The 22,542-nt window shown below is 41.7% G+C and overlaps 1 protein-coding gene across 3 annotated transcripts; it reads right to left on the minus strand.

Moving 5' to 3' along the window:
- Positions 1 to 365: 365 nt before the first annotated feature.
- Positions 366 to 22,357, minus strand: ctbp1l (C-terminal binding protein 1-like). Of its 3 annotated transcripts, none has more exons than XM_080035345.1 (11): positions 22,257 to 22,357; positions 21,134 to 21,179; positions 20,640 to 20,783; positions 17,179 to 17,333; positions 16,844 to 16,988; positions 16,535 to 16,741; positions 15,515 to 15,729; positions 8,915 to 9,045; positions 8,698 to 8,825; positions 6,762 to 6,879; positions 366 to 4,191 (listed from the first exon to the last, which is right to left on the minus strand). In XM_080035345.1, the coding sequence occupies exons 3-11, from the start codon at positions 20,698 to 20,700 to the stop codon at positions 4,005 to 4,007; spliced, it is 1,347 nt and encodes a 448-aa protein (XP_079891471.1). In that variant the 5' UTR covers positions 20,701 to 20,783; positions 21,134 to 21,179; positions 22,257 to 22,357; the 3' UTR covers positions 366 to 4,004. The 3 variants fall into 3 exon arrangements, with proteins under 3 accessions (XP_079891471.1, XP_079891472.1, XP_079891473.1); XM_080035346.1 differs by lacking the exon at positions 22,257 to 22,357 and adding an exon at positions 21,878 to 21,910; XM_080035347.1 differs by lacking the exons at positions 20,640 to 20,783; positions 21,134 to 21,179; positions 22,257 to 22,357 and adding an exon at positions 19,435 to 19,520.
- Positions 22,358 to 22,542: the final 185 nt, after the last annotated feature.

A 22,542-nucleotide genomic window follows, 5' to 3' on the forward strand; every position in this document is an offset into this window, starting at 1 on the left:
ATTTTGGGGCTGATAATACCCCTCCCTCCTGTGCCCTTTGCGTCTACACTGAAGCCCCCTTTCCCGTACACCCAACCTGGCCTGCCCACTCGTAAAAGCTGCGCCTATTCTGGCACTTGCATAACCCCTCGTTGACATAAAAAAGGGCTGACAAACTGGTAGTAAACTCTTTTGTTTATGGCAGAAACTCTGTAAATACAATTCTAAGTCCTGAAGCTGCTGAGTGTAATCAGAGGGACAACTGGTATTAATTGTTACCAACTTACTGACCACTATAATCAAGCAGAGAAAAAAACAGGATTCTAGGGACCAGGATAGAAAAAGTGTTTATTTTGGAAAGGTAAAAACGAGAAGAAATCTTTAATTTTTAAGATTTTATTAAAATACGTTGTGGAGTTTACCATCGGAAGTTACCATCACAAACATGATTGTTTCTAATAAAAAAGTAAACAAAACAAAAATAAAGCTTAAGAGCCTAGTTACAGGAGATATTTTTTTTGTTGGTTTTTTTGTTGGTTTTTGCAGTCTGGTGAAAGAAAAAAAAATCAATTCACAATGAGAGTGAGTGGAAAACAAAACAAAACCAAAAAACACGTTTACATGTTGTAAAAATACATTTCCCAATTTTTAACATTACACACAGTCACTTTCAAAACATTCATTCATTCCTTGTTAGATGGTTAGATGTCAGTGCCAAAAGAAAGCAAATACAGAAAAAATAAATTGTTCAGACCTGTGCACAAAAGGGAGGACGACGGGAGAGCGTTTTTTACACAAAAAAAAAAGGGCAGAAAAAACCTGGGACAAGGGACACGAGACAGAGGGCGACTGCTGGAGGATATGTGTGCATTTGAACCCTGAGAGAGAGAAAGAGAGAAGTGACCGACTCTTAATTTTCTGCTTTTTTGTTTGTTTTTTTGACAGACCACACCAGTGTCCGCGCTATGCCCTCCCCCCTCTCAAAGCCCCACTGGGGTTCTGGCAGCATTGTGAAAGACGCTGTTAAGAGTGGAGGTGGAGGGGGCGGGGAAGCTTCTCACACCCAAGAGTGAAATATCAGCTGTGGCTTTGTGAGCATACACACTGTGCTTATCTGTTAGCCTATACGCACACACTGCCAGGCAGACTTAATGCACAGTAGGAATTCACACTAGATTTGTGTGTTTTAGCCAAAACGAACCAGTCTACACATGGCTAAATGGCATTCATCACTGAAAAAATAAAAAAATGCAACGTGCTGCAGATTTAGGGCTGTCAGGGTGTGAGGAGCTTTTATCACAGAGCGGCCTTGGTTGTGGCCCAATTTTTTAAAAGTTTTTCGTTTTCGAATGGGTGTGTCTCCTGACTTCACCTGCTGTGGTCAACTGTATTAAGGCAGTGAGTGGTTTCCATGGCGACTTTCTACAACAGCTACTTTTACAGGGAGAGAATAAGTAAGGCCCAGAGGATATCAGCTGGAAAGGACAGTTGGGGATTTAAAAAAAAAAAAAACATCACCAGGAGAGGGATCTCGTTTTCTCTGAAATGTTTCAGTACAACATGTAGAACACAGACAGCATATCCATAAAAAAATGTAATCCTACAATAAAACAGAATGGTTTTCATAACAGTGCACTGCTGAACTGAAAAAAATATATATAATCATCATCAACAGCAAAACATTTTTAAGATTACTATTATGCTCATAATCTGAACTATTGGGGTTATTTTTAAAAAATATATACTCATCACATGACAAGAGGAGCCTAGCATCTCAGGACACAGACATGCTCCGTGTCTCTCATAGACTCTGAGGGGGAAAACTGTACATCACTGGAAACTGACCACGACAAAAATGGCAACTCGGGTTTGAAAACACTCTTGAGGGAGGGGGGAAAAAGGCCGGGGGGCATAGGGACACAGCAAGATGACAAATTTTAAGCCAATGGTATTTCCCCTAAAAAATTACCTCACATGCAGTATAGAGCAGCCGCACAATGGACGATTTGTAAAAAAACCAAAACGCATTTACTACTACTGTTCTTATTAAAGAAAATTAGCAGACCACAGCGACCACCTTTTGTTTTATCATTAGCCAGTAAGATGGAGGTCGATAGACATGAACTACAGTCTGAAGTCTACGAATGGGAACACGTTGTGCTGAATTTGTCACTATGAGGAAATTAAAAAAGGTAAAAGGCAAAGAGATACGCATTGGATTTGAAGCCTGAGAATTCAATGACCTATAGCAAACCTAAAAAGAGTTTGTCAATTTATTTCATGGGGCAATGTTATTTTTTCTCTTTTTTTATTGTATCATTACTGTTACAATTTCACAACCCTTCTGGTAAAGAATAGTAAAGAAGTCATCTAGAAAATCTGTACAAAAAATAAAAGGGTATGCACGGTACATTCAATATCTGTTACTGAGGTACTAGAAAGGTGTTCCCTTGACACCAGGGCAACAGCGTTTAATGAGTTACTCCTAAGGGACTATTCCTTTGGAAAGACAGTAGCTTGTAATCGTAACAGGGTGAGGAAACATACAAACGCACACAAACCAACCCACACACAGGCATGTACATACACACACACGCACGCACGCACACACACACCACTGTCATTAACAAAGCCAGCATGCAAGAACACTGTCCCCTTTGCTCCTAAGGGGAATCTAAACTCTACTGTCCCCTCACGCTTAAAGGAATTGGTGGAAGCATACTGGTTCATGACGTGTAAGGTGGGCCATGACAGTGGGAGAGGAGTGGAGGGAGGGTGGTGGTGGGGTGCAGTGAGATCTTATCAAACAATAAGGCGGTAGTCGACCCCAGGTTACCCAATCCCGTGTTGTGAATGTCGGCAGTGTGCGATCGTGTTCTTCATCATTACAGCTAACCTGTCTGTAACTGTCCATCTGTTCCACCTCTGGTCAGCGCTGAGTGGTCAGACAATGCCCTCTGCTGGCCAGGCTGCTGCAAAGTGGTTGCTGCGTTTGGATTCTGTGTGGGCACAGTGTGTATAAGACTACACACACAGTGACAGCACTCATGCTGCCGCTGTGAGATGGAAATTCATGCCTAGGTAAGATGATCTAAGCTATTATCCCACAAAACAACTCATTGGGAACAATTCATACAGGGATACAAAGGGATGTAAATATAGGGACGACTGTCTTCAAACTAAACTGTCACAGCAGTAAACATGACAAAGGATCTTGGGTATCTAAAGTATACGCTGAGCAGATAAAATATACTTTGACAGTCAGAGAGCTCCACATTGACAGCATGGTGGATCCCTCTGTTGAGCAAGCTGAGGACAGTGCCAGGGAGAGCCAAGGGCCAAACTAGGTTGAAGGGCTAACTAGATGCCAGGGGGGGATGTACTGTTTGTGACTGTGTGGTTTACTTTAGTACACATTTTCCCCCCATCACAAGATAGGCAAAGGGATGAGAAAAAAAGAAAAGAAAAAGAGAGCAGTAACATGAGCCATTAATGTACAAAGGGAGGGATTCTGCCCTTCTGCCTCTGTGCCTCTACCGGTCAGTTAGAGGAGCACTGCAAGGAGGCAGCAGACTGGAAAGCCTCACGTCAGAAATGCAATTTTTTTCTTGTTTTACAAAATAAACGTTAACACCTAGAACACAACAGATCAACTTTCCATTAAAAAAGCCAAATAAAGGGTATAAACCAATCCAATCGTTGAATCCTTGAGAACAGTTATTGCTGACGTTGTTGGGGAGTGACAGGGAGATTGTGGGTAAGTGGGTGAGATGAGGAAGTAGATGGATGGGATGTGTGTGTTCTTGAGGGAAGGGTAATGGATGGGATGGGGCTAACTGTGGATAAGTCACTGCTGGGCTGGTTGTGTGATCTGAGGAACAAGACTGTGTGTATCCACGTCAGGTCAAACTGGCGCTGCCAATGTACTGAAGGGGTGAGGCTGTGTCTGATGCTGGGAGGTTGGGGGTAAGGAGTTGGTTTCCAGAGGTGACGGAATGTGCTGGCGGCGGTGGGGGGGGGGGGGGCTATTGGTCGGAGGGGATGTCTCTGTCGGCTTCGGCCTTAGCAGGTTGCCCCGGGGAGGGGGCGTGAGGCGGGTGGGAGACAGGGGCGATGGCGTGCGCCAAGCTTCCTGTAACCAGGCTTTCAACCCCTGCTCCGGCTCCGGGGAGACCCCCTGCTGCTGCGACATTGATCAGACCTGGAGGAAATCTAAAACACAGATGCAGGAAAAAAAAATAATAGTAAAGTATGATTGCTGCTTTTGTAAGAAAAGTAAAAAGAAAATTTAAAAATGTAATAATGTTAACTAGGGGTGGGCGATATTGAGAAAAAAAATAACCTCTCAATATTTAGGGGGATTTTGCCAACAACAGTTTGCATCACACAAATTTTTAAAACAACATATAGGCCTACTTGTAAAAGTTTTTATTTTTACTAGTATTTTACTAGCTCGCTTTGTTAATGGTACGGTATATTAGATGTTAATGATAATATTAAGAAACACAATTTATTTATTTAAGAAAAACTGGTTTTGTCTATGAACTTAAAACTGTACTGTATTGATGCAACACATTGTGTTTAGTAACAATATGTATGTATGTATGTATGTATGTATGTATGTATGTATGTATGTATGTATGTACACTTGAGGCCAAAATTATTAGCCCCCCAGGAACTATGGAACATTTTCCTGAAATGCATCCCAATGTTTGCAGAATTGATAAAACTTGGTATACTCAAACATTCACCAGCACTATTGAGTAGTTTTTGGTACATTTTGGAATATAATATCACTTTTTAGGCTTGCTTTATATCAAATATAGTGAAAAATGGGGTGGTAAAAAATATTAGCCCCCATGATGGGGTGGTCAATAATATGACGCCCCATGTGAATTTTTGCTTTCAAAACACACTTAATTAACCAATCAGCTTTCAAACTACACCTGTGCAGTCAATTGGCTTCCTAACAACACCTGAACATCAATCAGCATAAAAGGACTCCAAGGAACAAGGCAAGTGAACACATGATTGAGAGAGACTACCTTTCTCACCATGCCAAAGACGAAGGAAATCAGTCTTGAGCTCAGAAAGAAGATAGTGGAGGCTCATGATACGGGGGAAGGCTATACGGCCATTTCCAAGCGTTTCACAGTGTCTAGAACCGCTGTACGTTGCATCATTGCCAAGTACAAAGAGACAAATTCTGTAAGGAACAAACCAGGGCGTGGTCGTAAGCGCAAGATTTCAAAAACTCTTGAGAGGAAAATAGTCAGAGATGTCAGCAAGAAGCCCCGGACATCTGCCAAGATGATTGTTGCTGACCTGGCCTCTTCTGGAATTGATGTACACAGGAACACAGTTGCGAGGGCTCTCCATCGTGGTGGGCTTCAGGGCCATCGTCCCAGAAAAACCCCTTTACTCAAAGAGCGGCACATCAAAGCCAGACTGAGGTTTGCCCGTGAACATTTGAAAGGTAAAGATGAGTTTTGGAAGTCTGTGCTTTGGTCTGATGAGACTAAACTGGAGCTGTTTGGGCACATGGATGTTGCTTATGTTTGGCGGAGAAAGGGAGAGGCCTTCAACCCTAAGAACACAGTTCCCACAGTTAAACATGGTGGTGGCAGCATCATGTTGTGGGGCTGTTTTGCAGCCTCAGGCACAGGGAGCCTTGTTCGTGTGCATGGCACCATGAAAAAAGAAGATTATGTTGAAATTTTGAGGGACAACATGAAGAAATCTGCTCGTAGTCTATCCTTAGGTCGTCGATGGGTCTTCCAACAAGACAATGACCCTAAGCATACTTCAAAATTGGTCCAACAGTTCCTGAAGGATACCAAAACCAAGGTCCTGGAGTGGCCCGCACAGAGCCCAGACCTCAATCCTATTGAGAATCTGTGGCGGGTACTCAAAGTGAATGTCCATGCTCGGAAACCACGCAATTTGGACCAACTGGAACAATTTGCAATGGAAGAATGGGCCAACATCCCTCAGGAGACCTGTTCCAACCTAGTAAAGAACTACTCTAAGAGGTTGTTGTCAGTTGTGGTTCAGAAAGGGTACACTATTAACTATTAATGGCCAGGGGGCTAATAATTTTGGATGTTTAATTTTTGCCCTTCCTTGTTTAAATTCAGTTTATCAATAAAATATCCCAATCAAACTTAGTGAATATTTTGTCTTTGTTATTTTTGAAACAAATGCACTTTAAAGCTTGTTGTTATTGGTCATTTTCATGGAGAAATCAAGACTTTTGTCTTATTTTATAAGGGGGGCTAATAATTTTGGCCTCAACTGTATGTATGTATGTATGTATGTATGTATGTATGTATGTATGTATGTATGTATGTATGTATGTATGTATTTATATTAATTAATAAATAGCTGCTCCACTTAAGAACAGACAGATCAGCTTAAGGTCAGATTGGTTAGGTTTCATTTTGGCTTCAGGTCACATTTATGCACCACAAGACCATACGAGTGTCACAGAGCGGTGCAGACAGCTGCAGAGATTAACATGAGTGTTTCTGTTGGAGACGTGCGAGTAACTTAAAAAGCAAAACTCTAAAATAAAGCTCTTTCTCCGCCTTTCCTGGTCAAATAAGAAACTACTGATGAACGTCCCTTCAAATCACCGATAGGTGTGTTTTGCAAAATGAGTGACACTCGATGTTGTAATTTCACATATCAATGAAACAACCATTTCTAATATTTTAAATTATATTGCACAGCATGTTCAGCTTCCTAATCCAGCCTGATGTTTTTTATTGCACTCGTCTCACCTGTAAGTGGCTCCATTAAGTTCTGGGTGAACAGTGGCTGCCTCCATGCTGGGCCACTGAGAGGCTGCCATCAGATACTCCTTATTAACACAGTTCTTTAGACTGTCAGGGATACGCCCTAGAGTGGGGAAAACAGAAAAAAAAACACAAAATTACTCTTTCAGGGAGCTTTTATGATGCTACAGACCATGTTATTTTTTGCACCTGATTGGTTTTAGGGCTGTACCCATATCAGAACTCTCAGACGCCATGCAGAAAATGTTCAACTACCGTACTTTCCGTACTATATGCCGCACTGGACAATAAGCCGCAGGTGTTATAATGTTTAATTACCATATGTAAGAGTTCGTGCACAGAGGGGATTGTCGGGAAAGAGATGGCTGCTTGAGGAAGCTCCCACATTTCAACAAACAAGTTGCATATTTGCATAACGTACGTAAGTGTTACCATTTTGTGCAATAGTAGCTATTAGGGATGGGCACGAGTGTTTTCGCTACTCGTGTGATCGCTTGCATTCCTCGAGGATCAATCGATTCTTCGTTAAACTTTTTTCTATTTTTAGGACGCAACGCATCTGTCTACAGAACAACGGTTGACCGCAATAAAGCGCTCAATGCTTATGTCAAACAGTCACAGTTGCCATATGATATTAAGGATTTATTTTCCACAAGTTTAAAACACATTTTCCTAACTGAAAGTAATTAAATAAGCGGGCCACAATTTAAACCGATCGAGTAGGTCTGCGGTGGAGAGAGAAAAAAGAGAGAGAAAAAAAGCATGGGCTGTAGTTGGCTAACATTCAAAATAGACATTTAAAATAAGAAGGGCAGCAAATACAATAAAATTATTGTCCTACAATTTAAACACATAGATAGGCTAAATAACTCACCAAAGCAGTAGAAGTAGTAGGCTAGTATATCCAAGGCTAGTAATGCTCACTCCTGTCCGTGACTAATTACCGCGACTAATTCCTCGTTAACGGAACGTTACACCGACGGCTTTTGAATCTCAATCCTATATTCCATAATAAAGGCTTCTTAAATGTCGTTTGCTCGAATGTGCCCGAAGTCAGCCTGGCTTCTTTACGTGTCTTTCCAAGTTTTCCAGCACCGCATTCAGGTCCGCGGTGCTGTGGAGACCACACACTGGCTGCGCTGCACGGAGGTGGCAGTTATTTGCGGTTTCTGTTTGACACAACGCTTAGTTTATTTAACTTGGATCAAAATATTTAATTTTGTTAAACTTTATATCCGTTTTGTACACGTAAATAACATTTTAAAATAGGGGCGGCCCGCCGGCCGGCCTAAAGGCTACATACACTAAAAAAAAAAAAAAACGATTTTCCTCATCCACCAATCGAGATCATTTGAAACGAGGAGTACTCGAGTACTCGATTACTAACGCCCATCCCCAGTAGCTACAGAATATATACTGTGCTGTGTAATAACAGGGTCGAAAAACGGGGAAAAAGTCGCGGCTTGTAGGCCGAAAAGTACGGTAGTATTGATAAATATTCCAAATGATTACAGATAGTTTTTTCACCCCTTGTATATTATTCTCACGTATGCTGCCCTGTTACACTGCAGTACAGAACGCCTACAGAGCGGCCACCAGACATCTAATTATCACAGCTTACAATTACATATGTCTCAGATTTCACCTGAACAGTTTGATCAGCATCTGTGATGTCAAAAACATATTTCGATACCCCAAAAGAAATAAACAGTGGACATTTTGGTCATAGTTTTCTATATTAAAAAAAAAACTTCTGTGCCGAACTTGGCTGCTCAGTGGAAACACGGCATAATATCAGCCACGTGGCCACAAATGTTGTGCACCCTTCAGCAAATCAAAGTTCCAGGCTGCCCTGTATCTTATACATACTTACATTCATTTGAGTAAGACAATACGATTGATAAAGTAAAAAGTGTTGTACCTGTAATGGCACGACGAACCTCCCTGGCTGCCTCCTCGCGAGCCTCCACTGAGGCCTGCTCACTGTACCAGGATGTGTGCGGGGTACAGATCAGGTTGGGAGCGTCCTTAAGAGGGCCTGTTGAAAAACTGAGGGAAAAAAAATGGTAAAAGGTTGTCACAGAAGAGTAATGCTCATGCACACACAGCTAATGGTGTTACTTGTGTATTATTATTACCTGAAAGGTTCTGTCTCATGGACGTCCAGCGCAGCCCCTCGTATCCGGCCCTCTTTCAGGGCCTGGGCCAATGCTTTCTCGTCAACCAGACCGCCTCTTGATGTGTTCACCAGGAAGGCTCCCTGACGCATCTGTATCACAGAGTTTCAACAGTATAATTTAACTATGGGGAACAGACCATGTCAAATCCTGGCACAAATATTTTCAGTTTTTATTCTTCCAATGTATAACACAGACTCGTCCTGCAATATGGGAGCACTGTTTGTTTCAGGCCAAGTTGTCTAGACTTCCCAAACCATTTTTCCCAAACATTGTTGGCCAAATGTTTGAGTCAGGATTTTAAGCTGCATATAAAAACACAAGGTGGATTCTTGCTGGTAATGTAAGAACTCCTTTTATTGGCAGAATATCCACCAATTGGTTTAATAGATTGTTAAGGGCTCTGCATTTTAGACTTGACAGGCTGCAGAGCTAATTTTCCCATTCCTTAAATCCATTACAATGTTAAGCAACAGGGTGGGTGTTCCTATCAGAACAAGGCCATTGTGCTAAAGAAGCCATTTATTTAGCTGACACAGGCTAAATGAATGCAGAATCTATATTACTTCCTGTATGTAGTACACAGCAAATGCTTTCATTATCCTCACATACATTATGAGGAAGAGGGAGAAAGGACAGAGTTCAAAAAATGTCATAAAGTGTGGATAAAAAAATGGGATCAAAGATCCAACACTGGACCCAGATTTGAGCAATCTGAACTCCAAACCATTGATGTAAGATATATTTCAGACAAATCATTGTCATTGTAAACTATATATATATATTTTTTTATTAATAACATGCAAACAGGATATTAACAGTATTTTTTTACCGTACTTTTCGGACTATAAGCCGCGACTTTTTCCCAATTTTTCGACCCTGTTATTACACAGCACAGTATATGTTCTGTAGCTACTAGGGATGGGCGTTAGTAATCGAGTACTCCTCGTTTCAAATGAACTCGATTGGTGGATGAGGAAAATAGTTTTTTTTTAGTGTTTGTAGCCTTTAGGCCGGCCGGCGGGCCGCCCCTATTTTAAAATGTTATATACGTGTACAAAACGGCACAAAACTGATAAAATAAAGTTTAACAAAATTAAATAGTTTGATGCAAGTGCAATTAACTGAGCGTTGTGTCAAAAAGCAACTGCCACCTCTGTGCCACCGCAGCGCAGCCTGTGTTCTCCACAGCACCACGGAGCTGAACACGGTCTCTCCTTTCTCCAGAACATTGTCAGGAATATAACTGTCCAATTATTTCAAAGCAGATGATAAAATTACATTTATAAAAAGTTAGTAATGAGTAGCCTAGACTCCAGGTGAGCATGCAAGGTGCTCTCCGCTTGGAAAGAAAAGTAAAGAAGAAGCAAGGCTTACTTCAGGCACATTCGCTCCGAGCCAACAACAGTTAAGAAGCCTTCAATAGGGAATATGGGGATAAGATTCAAAAACCGACCGGTTAATGAGGAATTAGTCGCGGTAATTATTCACGGACACGGAGTGAGCATTACGCGGTTGGATATACAACTATCTGCTTTGGTGAGTTATTTATATGTATTTAAATTGTAGGACAATCATTTAATATTATTTGCTGCCCTTCTTATTTTAAATGGTGACTTAGGCTATTTTTTTGTTACAACTACGGCCCATGCTTTTTTTCTCTTTTTCTCCCCAACGCAGACCTACTCGATCGGTTTAAATTGTGGCCCGTCTATTTAATTACTTTCAGTGAGGAAAATGTGTTTTAAACTTGTGGGAATAAATCCTTAATATCATATGGCAACTGTGACTGTTTGACAATAAGCATTGAGCGCTTTATTGCTGTGAACCATTGTTCTGTACAGATGCGTTGCGTTCTAAAAATAGAAAAAAGTTTAACGAGGAATCGATTGATCCTCGAGGAATGCAAGCGATCACACGAGTAGTGAAAGCACTCGTGCCCATCCCTAGTAGCTATTGCACTAAATGGTAACACTTACGTACGTTATGCAAATATGCAACTTGTTTGTTAAAATGTTAATAAATGGGAGATTCCTCAAGCAGCCATCTCTTTCCCGACAATCCCCTCTGTGCACGAATTCTTACATATGGTAATTAAACATTATAACATCTGCGGCTTATAGTCCAGTGCGGCTTATAGTGCGGAAAATACGGTAGTTATGAATTTCCCAGCATGTGGAAAAGTAGCTAAGTACAATTAATTATTAAAAGTGTCAGAATGCACGTGTGTGTGTGTGTGTGTGTGTGTGTGTGTGTGTGTGTGTGTGTGTGTGTGTGTGTGTGTGTGTGTGTGTGTGAGATATAAAAAGGTGATGGAGCACAGAGCAAAGCAAAAAGGTTCTCTTGACTGCCGTGGAAAGGCACAGCAACTTTATTTTATCACTCAGGAACCTGGTGTGATAACTCTCATTCATCAGCTGTGTTACTGCTCTTTTAACCGATATAATGAGGTTCACTGGCTTTACGCATGGCGGTGGACACAAACTCAAAATAACACAAAGCAGAACAAGCAGTGATAAGCAAACAGTATAGCACTAAAGTGTAACAAGAAACTTTTTCAAAGACACACTTAAAAAAAACTCTCTCTGCCCAGACAAAAACCTGTGTGTAAATCCATCCTGTGTATCCAATGACGGGGCCATTATCTTAGAGTACTAATGGTTATTAGCGCGAGTGAATTTCTATCATTTTCAAGAACGGGCAATGTCCATAATGTATTTATTTTGTTAACTTTTGAGATTTTCTTTTTCATGTGATGTAAAACTGTTCATAATCAATGGCTGACAGTTGCACAACTGTCATCTGGAATGTATTTTGTTTTAAATGCTATCTCTTAACTTTTGTTCAGTTAGTTGTTATGTTTTCTAATGTGCACAAACTTAATAAACAGTTTGATAATCGTCTATAAGAATGTTAATGCCACTACGAGTAACATTTAACTATCTTTAAAAACAGCCTCAAGTTTCCTCTGTCATAAATTACCTCTAACAGCAAACGAGACCATCAGTGCAAAGAAAGACGTTTTTATATAGTTTTTATTACTGCATTTGGTCTGGTCGCACACCCAGTCCGATTTTCGGTTTGCGCATGCAGGCTCTATGGTCACATATTCGTATTGGTCGCAGATCTCAGTGTAGCACAGCAACGCGATTTGAGAAGCCTATCCCTCCAGGTGAGGGAAGGGGAGCGGGAGCCTTGTTTGAGACAGTTATTTCAGGGGTTGACACTAAGGTTTCAAATGCACTTGCCCATAGGGCAAGTACAGGTAATGTTTTACTTGCCCGAATGTTGTGTTCACTTGCCCAAAAAAACTGTTAAACAATGATATATACAGTATAGGCTAATTGAATTATACATTTTAGCGATCTCTTGTCTCTTAAATGCAAACACTGCTTACTAGTCTCATCCTGACCACATAAAACGAACAACAATTCATATAAGCCTATATATCATGACATCACACACTACACCAAGCGCTTGGTCCTGCTGCAGCATCGTGAAAGGACCTCTTTTTGCCATGCACCTTGCCCAGGGGCTCAGAAAACTCAGTCTAGCTCAGAGTCAAGCTGAATGTTAGCTTCCACAGAACAATTTTACTTATTTAAAACGGTCACATTGCCAAAAAGTGATCGTGTGGCATAAAATGATTAAAGTCCACCATGTTAAAGCTATTGCCCAGTTATACTGTAAGTAAGAGGGGGATCATTCATTTCTATTCATATTGATACCATTATAAAGACTCCACAATCCAAATCTTTATCGATACCTTTCTATTATTTTGTTTAAAGAGAACTGGTATTATTGCTTTAATTGCTTATATGATGAGCAGAGCTCAGGATAGGACTTTAAGCAGGTCATAATTCCATATTTAGGCCTACTATTTAGTTTATATTGCTAGGAAAACAATTTTTTTACCCAAACTGTAGGCTATTATTCAAGCTTCCCGCGAAAAACTAAAATTTCTTATTTTCTTGATGTTACATTTGAACACATCATGATGTCATTTTATTGACCTGTGCCTAATAATCATTTTACTGAGCCGACCTGAACACATCACATTTGCGTTTGCGATTTTTTTTAGCTAACTAGGTCTTATCCTGCAGATTTTAATATGGATTTAAAAACTATCCGATTTTTTAACTGCGGGACTTGCTACAGTCTCTCGTTTGTTGATCACCGCTGCATTGAATGAATGATGAGACGGTGCGGAGCCCGTCTGCAGCGGCAGCGGCTCAGCAGACAAGTTTTTTTTTTTTTTTGGAGACGGAGCGGGTTGAAGGAGTTTCTTCAAGACAGTCGAAGGTAAAACACTTTTACAGTCCGTGATGCGGTCCAGTGATGGAATAATACGCTGAAGTAGGCCTAATTAGATGAAGATGACCCGACTCGATATTTAAAATGATATAATGTGACCTAGCCTACTGGACTCCATAGCCGTATCGATAAGCTCAAACGTTATTGATTTCTGGGTTTTGAATATAGCGGAACCAGGTCCGTAGGATAGAGCCGGCCTTCGGAACGTAGACAGCGAAACTGCGCGCACACAGGCTGTGTGTGTAGTGTGTGTGTGTGTGTGTGTGTGTGTGTGTGTGTGTGTGAGAGAGAGAGATAGAGAGATCGAGTGCGAAAGAGCGACCGTGATGCTGCTGGCTGCCGCGCGCAGCTGCTCAATTGCGAATATAGCCGATCTATTTTGTGTTAGTTAGCGGGAAAAAAAATGTTTTGCAGACTGTAAAACACATGAATACATAGCCTAGACTACAGACAAACCCTCTAAAATCCACTTGCCCGTCCGGGCAACCAAGAAGCAATCTCAACTTGCCCAAACATTATTTTCAGTTGCCCCGGGCAAGCGGGCAACCGTTAGTGTCAACCACTGTATTTGTCTTCATAATGACTGATAACGGGGCTGAACCATCAAAGAAAGAAAAAAAATGCAATGAAGAAAAGCTAAAAGGGAGAGACGGGTGGGAGGGCGTTGCCAAGCAACGTGTACACAATTTCACAGGAGTGAACTAGACTGCAGTGTTTACTCCTAAATGAATGAGCGGTACTAAACCAAAGTTTACTTTGCTTCACCATCATCAGATGACTATTATTCATCTGAAATAGTCATTATTTACAACAACATAAACACATTACCTCATCGCGATCCATACTAACTGCCGTCTCTCGCTTTCTGTGAGGACACGGAATCTTTCAGCTCCGTGAGAGTAGTTAGGTGACACTGCATCAACTCATTGCAATCAGGTGTGTGTGGCACTGACTGGCATTAGGTGATGCAGTGTCACTAACCACTCTCATGGAGCCGAAAAGAGTCCGTGCCCTCACTTTCAACACACGGACATGCACTATATTGCGTCCTAATCATTTGATACTCGCACGGCCGGCACGCGCTAGAAAACAGCTTTACGACAGCTGGCGTCATAAAAATACTACCGCTTTTGTCCAAAGGGGCCACCAACTGACAAAGTTACTCGTAGTGGCTTTAAGGTTCGTAAAACGTTTTAACCTTGTAGTTTCTACTGTGCTTGTTTTTCTCAGTGTTTTACTTGCTAATAGACTTGTTATCTACAAGTCGAAATTAAAACTGCCATTTAAATATTTGGAAAATGAGTCACTACGTGCATCCCTAGTTGGAAAGATATACCAACTAATGAAGGAAAACGAGACCCAGGCTGCGATACAATCCCTCTACTTCCCTGCTATTTACCCTGCGTTCCGAATCGCATACTATTTAGCATGGTAGAAAAAAGATTTAGGATATCCCGATTCTTTAGGATGGACGGATATCTACTACATCATATATAGATTTTAAGTGTTGAAAACAGCATCCTATTTGGGCGATTCTGACCCATAATCCAGTGCGAACCTGAAGTGACGTCACATCAACGGTGCCTCCATATGAAAACAAAAAAAATTCTGTGCTGACTTTTTGTGTATGAAGATTACTCTTATATAGTAAGTTTGTAAAGTTATTCTTATGACTCACTGGGAATGCTGATGCTTCGGTGACTGCCTTTCTTTTCTCCAATCAGTTTCTGTTCCTATCGTTTCTTTACTTTTATTTCAGTTTAAGCTCCTTGTGTGGTGTTTAACCAACTTAAAAACTTGCGTAGGCCTACATGAAAACCACCCGCACACAGAACAGCATCTGCGAGCGGAAAAGCTTAATTTCTCACCGGGCTGCGAGTGACGAGGGTGAGCCTGGCCCTCTCTAGGCGCACAGGATCTAGCAGCATTGTCATGGATGTATTAGGCACGTGCAGGCTGACGAAGACGCAGCAGCCGCCTGCACGCATTGTGTAGAACTGCTCTACCGGTTACACGGTAGAGTCAAAATCCATACCGTAGCACACATTCCTAGCGGTGTACTTCCTATACCATACACCACTAGGCACAATTATGATGAAATAAATAAGTAAAGGTTTGTCCCAATTGTATGCATACTGAATGCTTCATACTTTTTCAGCTGTAGTATGTAGGATGGAAAAAAGAAAGAGTATGCGATTTGGAATTCAGGGAAACTTTTGTTTTGCATATTCAGGGGCATTCACACACCTGTTTGATGGTGAAGTCATTGATGAGGTGGTGGTTGTGCTCGTTGAGACTGCAGTGCAGAGAGACACAGTCAGAGTGGATGAGCAGGTCCTGGAGGGTGGCCATGCGCTGCAGTCCCAGTGAGCGCTCCACGCCATCGGGCAAGTAGGGGTCATAAAAGATCACGCCGAAACCAAAGGCCTTAGCCCGCAGAGCCACCGCTTGGCCAACTCGCCCTGGAAGACATAGAAATATGGGAGGGTTTTTAACAGCCAAAATGGTGCCTTTTTGTTGGGCACTAAAAAAGGAATCTGCTAGCACAGCATGTGTTTTTAAATAATAGGTCTAGAAGACAAATAGTCACTGACTTTTATGGTTTAATGTAATATCAATATCAATCTTATGATGCCCCCGAACACATCAGGTCATGTTCAGAGCAAATAATCACCAACTGTCTAGTCGTATTAAGAGAAAGCAAACACAAGTTGAGAGGAATCTTTATTTTCAACTAACCACCAATAAGAACAAATGTGAAACTTCACTGCATTATGACAATAGGTGTTAGTCTGTGGAATAAATGAAAACACTTTATCCAAACTGAAAAACTCTTCAGAAACTAAATATTGAATGATTATGAGCTGGAGCTGTGATTTTGTAATTTCTTGTTCGTGGACTGTTTGACAGTTTTCGATTATCACTTTGCATTAGTTTGTTCTTATTTTGTCCAAGGGGTTGAATTCTTAACGCCGACCAAGGTAAACATAGTGGACAGTGATGGATGCAAATTGAATTTCTATATTTTATTAATAATGTATCAACAAAAAAAAGAAGAGGGGTAGGACCAGAAAAGTTCTCAACTTCTTCCTTCCCCTTTTGAAGATGAAAAATATTATTTGAGTTACTAATATATTGCTGGGGATCCCATTTGTTTTTTTATTGCTTTTAAGTTTTATTTTGTGTTGGTATTATTTTAAGATGATCAATAAAATGACTAAAAATCCAATTAATATGAAGACACCACTGTCCATTCTCTTCACTCACCTAGACCAATAATGCCCAGCGTCTCTCCCCGGATGCGTGCAGCACCGCCAGCTACCTCCCTGATCTGCTCCACACTAGAGGCCCGGGTTCCCTCCCTGAGGGCCTGGTGCATCCAGGTGACTCGCCTGTACAGGTTGAGGATCAGACATAGCGAGGTGTCGGCCGTCTCCTCCACCGAGCATGCTGGCACATTACAGACAGCAATGCCTGAATGACCGGAAAGAAATATTAATATTATGTGAGCAATTCTATGCTTTTGTAATGGCTGACCACACGTCAGCAATGTTTTTAAAAACTCCACACGCTCACCTAGCTCAGCAGCTGCTTTTATGTCAACGTTGTCAAACCCGGAGCCAATCCTGACGATTACGCGAAGGCCTTTAAACTTTTCCAAGTCATCTCTGGACAGAGTGATGGTGTGGTAGAGCAGGGCGGCTACTGCCTCATTTAGCACCTACGGTAGTCAAATGCATCATAAATAATTAAATAAGTACTCATTTGCTAGACAGTCTGCTGGATAGAATAAGGAAACCAGTGCAGATTTTTTTATTTTCATGCCAAGTCAGAATAAAAGAAAGATTAAAATGTTTCTCCCTCATGGACTACAATCCAACTATGGATGTGTGTGGGTGTGTCTGATATACCTTCTCATGAATCTCTTGTGTGGACTGGGCATCGCAGAAGGCTACTGTGGCCACATCTTTGAGGATGGGCATTTCCACAGTGCAGTCGCGCCCATCCAGCAGGGCCACCAGAGGCCGCGGGTGCATTGGCCCGTTCAGGATGGGGGGTCGGATGCCTGAGTCCAACAAATCAGAAAAAAATTGGTTATTACAAGTAAGCAATACATTAAAAAGGTTAAATATTCATAGGCCATTACAAATATGGAAGTACAAATAAAAAAGTAAAAGCTTTGTGTTACAAATGCATTCTTTCCAATATTACAGCAGCTACCACATGCTGACGACACTTGGGTATACAAAGCCACCAGCAACTTGCATTTCAAAAGCAGCATGGTTAAGCCAGAGATTAGTGACTAGACTGTCTGGACTACCCGATGTGATTCAAGTTATCATAGTAATACCGTCCCACAAAATCCCCCTAGACATACACATGCCTTAAGTTAAAGCAGCTAACTACCACACTCCTTAAACAACAATAACTCAAGAATTTCCTTTTCCAATTCATCCACCTCCACCCTAAGGGAACTAACCAGGATGTTGTGTGCAAGTGTTTTAGTACAGAGTGTTCTATGGTTACCAAAGTGATGTGTAACTAAATCTGTGATGGGGCATGGAGAGCGTCCAGCATCCTGGCCTATTTGGTATTGAACTCAGCTCGGTTTAGGAATGTGTGGAACTCCCATACGCCGTTCAACTTTCACCGATCCATCTCGGTTCTAATGGGACTCCTCATAAAGGAATGGTTCAGATTCTGGTTAATGAAGCAAAGCACATTTCATAAAGTGTTTGAGTCTGGAAACTTGACCTGCCACTGTATGAGAAGAGCGCGCACACACACACACACACAGAGACGAGGGGGGGCTGGGATTGGAAGGGGGAGAGGTGATGGGAGTGTGGCGGCTGGGGGGAGGGGTAAGAGAAAACTGCGGGGTCTCGAACAGGGGGTGGGGGTTCAAGAGGGGGTCTGAGTCATGACCTAAATTCTCCTGTCTGGAAGAGTCCCTCCTTCCTATTTTTCCGACTGTCCTTTTTTCACACACATACAGATATGTACACACTCACACATCTTTGCTGGCAAACATCTGCCCATTTGGCCTACATGCACTGTGACCATTAGCATGACAAAAGAAAAATATTGCTTGACAAAAACAAATCAATGACAAATAAAATGCCTCATCTCTGCCACAGCATTTGTTTTACTAAAGTGAAAATGGATGCCAATGGTTATATCTGCAAATCATTTTTTGACCCTTTTTCTGTCTTCTTCTAAGCAGTTCTTGGCTTGGACTGACCGCACACATGCACCAGTAAACACTATCTTGTCTCTTGCTGCGTGACAGGTGTGTGCGTTTGTGTGTGGGTGTGTGTCCCCGGGTGGCGGGGAGTGCATCTAGCTGAAACATTTACTTGGACAGAGGGCTGGAGGTAATGGTGAGACTGCAGAGGAGGGAAGGGAGCTGGTAGGCATGGGTGGAAAACAAATATTTGTGAACACTTCCTCTGACGTCTGAGCATTTCCCAACACATGCATGAAACGCACAAGGGCAAAGAAGAAATAAAAATACAGCCCTGTCATTTATAGAAAAATGTACAATCTAATGCACTCCCTTTAGCAGTATGATAACCGTCCACTGCAGATGGCTCAAGAATGCTAGCAGGCCTACTACTACGCGCCGAAAGCACAAAGAGACTCTTACTACGCAGAATTACCCAAAGGGAGTCGCCGCAAAGGCCCCCTCTGAAAAACTAGTTCTGGAAATATACAAGTAGGCCTACACGAAGAGTAATTTGAGTCAAAGGACACAGGCATACCCGAGGCCTACGAAAGCACAAGCATGGCCGCGCACACAATACAATTCATTCAGTGATTCATTCATTCTCCCTCCCTCTCCCTTTCTTTTCCCCTCACTCACTCCCTCCTCCTCTGCTCTCTCCCTCTGGCCGCAGTTGGAGGAGTAAGAGGTGAGGGGGAGGGGCAGCCTACGATGATAATGCAGCAAGCAGCGCTACTCCACCCAGACGCAGCTACACACACACACGGTTATTCAGTTCCTTCTTAGCGGCTGCTACAACGCCGACACGAGCTGAACATAAAAGAAACAACTGCGCACACGTAGCTGCTCCACACCCAAAACCAAAGACCTCTCCCCCCACCACAGTTTCACAAATTTCAAAAACACATGCCAAAATAGAAAACACATGAGCACCGGGCCTAACCTTGCATTATGAAGTCTGTGAGCCTGTCTTCCTCTCTCTCTCCCTCTCCCTCTCACTCGCCTTGCTCTCCCTCTATCGCTTTTTTTCTTCCTCTCTCTCTCTCTCTGTCAGCCTGCTCTTGGCTGGCTGGATCCCAGCTGTCATCCACGCCCAGATCCTCCCCCCACAGCCAGCCACCAATCACAGGCAGCGCCATTCGGGGCCGACCAACCAGCACTAACCTCATTAGCATAGCCCAGGCTGAGGCCAAGGGCGGTTTGGGGCTGTTGTCGTTTTTTAAAGAGACAGCTGGCCTGTTTCCCTGTAGCTGCGTCCACGACCCTTCACCTTGTCCTCTCCCTCTCAACCCGTCTCCAGAGACTCGCCCAGACTGTTCCCTCCATTTTAGCACACCATTATGTCTCATCTCCATCATCTACTCTCCACACTACAATAGCTCAAAATGCTGTTTTCTAAAAAAAACTGCACTGTGCTCTGCATGTAGCAACATAAAAATTCAGCTTTTTCGTTTTATTCAAAATGCAATTCAAAGCAAATTCTTATCTGTACAATTCCTTGCATACCAATTTAACAAAACAAAAAAAAAAATCAACTTCCTCCATTCAAACTCACTAAAAAGGAAGAAAGAAATACAATCAGCACAATGACCAGTGAATTCAAATTACTCCTTCAGGTAAAGAGCACTGCAGTCGAGTATACAAACAAACAGCTTTCCATAACCATAAAACAAAAACGAATAATTTTAACCAAAACCACTATATCCCAAGAGTACGAGGATAATATATATAAGGCAACCATTAAATGGAAGAATTATAGAAAACATATAATTGAAAGGTCAACATCTGCATTTAAAGAGTTCATCATCTTTAATTGATGTTTGTATTGACCTTTTTCATAGTTCAAATAGCTAAATAAATATGCCCTCATCTTAGTCAGTCCACACAATGTACACAGTTGTGGCCCTTAATTAAAATGTTGTAGTAACTAAATGCACACTCAGCAAAATGCACGTATCTTTTGCAATCATGTATGAAAGTTTATTTTTCATTAGTGCAACAAAACTTAACCGTCTGACTATAAGGGTATGAAGGCCATAATAGAATAAAGCTCCACTTTGATACAATATCAAAATGACCAAATATTCATAAAAACAACCTACTGCATAGTGACTGTCACTGTGTGCATGAGTATTTATGGAATCTCACCCTCGCAGATGCGGTCAAGTCTCTGTCGCTTGACCTGTTTGTGTTTGTCCATTAGAGCCATAGACCAAGCAGTCTGAACCTGGGACAGAGAAGAACAGATCCAAGTGCTATGGAGCCCCTTTAATGATGTCCACTAAGTTTCACCTGCAACAAGAAATGGAGAAATAGCCAGGAAAGGAATTTAGTTATTCAGGAGTTATTCATATTTCCATGTGTAAGTGACGGAATAATTTCATGTTAAAAAAAAAGGGATCAAAACTGTAGAAAAAGTAGCAAAACATATTTTGTGAGTAAGAAGCTAGCAGTGAATATCTTTTTCCTCATACGAAAATGTGGTGTAATCATGCGTAACTATTAAAACAAGCAAATTGTGCCTAACAACTTGAAGAATCCAGGCTCAAAGACAGACAACCACTCTCAATGTTGTAATAGGTTAAGTTAATCAAATGAGCAGCAGTTAGAGTGGGTTAGTTTATCAGTGTCAAGACACTCACCTGGAGAATGTATGTTGTGCCAGTCAGGTTTACAACTTAGTTTACACTGTAAACAATGAAAAGGTAAACAGATGTTAGATCGTCACAATATAATAGCCTACATTTGATATTCATGTGGCTTGTTAATAAAACAGTAACTTTAAACTGTGGTGTTTTCGGCATCCCCTGGCTACAAGGCGTGTCCGATAAGGTTAAGGTACTTTTTGGCTGATTCTTACTTACTGTACATTTACAGTTTACAATATTTTCATATTTAACCAGACATGATTGTTAAACACGGTTTACAACGTTGTGGCAAACTTTACTTTTGGCGCTATACTTTGCAATAATAACGCCAATCTCTCACACAATGCACTTAAACAGTCAAATGCTAGTAGACAGCATGAATAGCTTAATCAAACGATAACGTCATGTTGAGCGGTTCAATGTTTTTCTGAAGCCCCTCGTTAATAGACAAGTAACCGTTAACTCGCTAGCTTACTAGCATATACTGCTAGCTAAACCCGTTCAAGAATAACCGGTACATTGAATGGTGGATGATACTTATATATTCCATTGAAATACTTTAGTACATAACTAATGTGATGTGATGCATATATTATAATTCGTCTGGTCATTTCTGAGATAGTTTAGCGTACATAAACTTTTGAATAGCGATCCTAGCTAACGCTTGGCAGCTAGCTAGCTAGCCGATGTTGGCTAGCAAACCCAAACACTAACATTTCAACACTTTAAATTGCTTACATTGGAATGAGAACGACACGTTTTTGCTAACTACCGAGCGCACACAACATAATGGTGTTATTTAGCTGACACTAAGTTGTCAAGTTTGTCAATAAAAACATTTCCATAGCTACATTTATGACGCGTTTTGTAGCAGTGCTAACGTTAGCTAGCAAGAGCCGTTAAGTAGCGTGAGTGTGAGGGAGAGTTGAGGCGGAGGGGGAGCACATTTCGTCCGGTTTGTTATCAGCGAGTGGCGCTACAATGTGAAATATCTGACCCAGAAGCTTAAATAGTAAATTACACAGGGATAGGTGAATCGCCTAGATGTCTGAATTAAAGCATGACTACTTTGTAACCCATTCACTGAATCTAGAAAAAAAATCGTTAAGTTATTTACCCCGGATAAACTCTTTAAAGAGTGCGGAGACAGTGTGCGTGCGGCGGTGTTCCCTCTCTCCCGATCGCCATGAAATTAGACAAAAGAGGAAGTGGCTTGTTGGTGGGGGGGTCAGGCCGTCTGTGAAAAAGCATCGGTGGACTGGAAGGAGCGCCCTCGCCTTCCACGGCGGAACGCCAATCTTAATCTGACAAAGACATGTGACTCTTCAGTGTAGCATGCTTGTTTCTATAAGCCTAGTTGTAAAACTTTCTTGTACTTTCAAAACTTTTATCCACTGTTGAAT

This window comes from Ammodytes marinus, assembly GCF_949987685.1.
Source record: "Ammodytes marinus genome assembly, chromosome: 10".
Classification (NCBI taxonomy): domain Eukaryota; kingdom Metazoa; phylum Chordata; class Actinopteri; order Uranoscopiformes; family Ammodytidae; genus Ammodytes; species Ammodytes marinus.

What these genes read in the sequence shown, in the direction of transcription:
- ctbp1l (XM_080035345.1), bottom strand. Translation starts at nt 20,700, where the DNA reads ATGGCTCTAATGGACAAACACAAACAGGTCAAGCGACAGAGACTTGAC. An exon ending in CACAAGAGATTCATGAGAAG is followed by an intron (nt 16,989 to 17,178) that starts GTATATCAGACA and finishes TGACTACCGTAG; the next exon opens with GTGCTAAATGAGGCAGTAGC. An exon ending in GCTGGGCATTATTGGTCTAG is followed by an intron (nt 15,730 to 16,534) that starts GTGAGTGAAGAG and finishes TATGTCTTCCAG; the next exon opens with GGCGAGTTGGCCAAGCGGTG.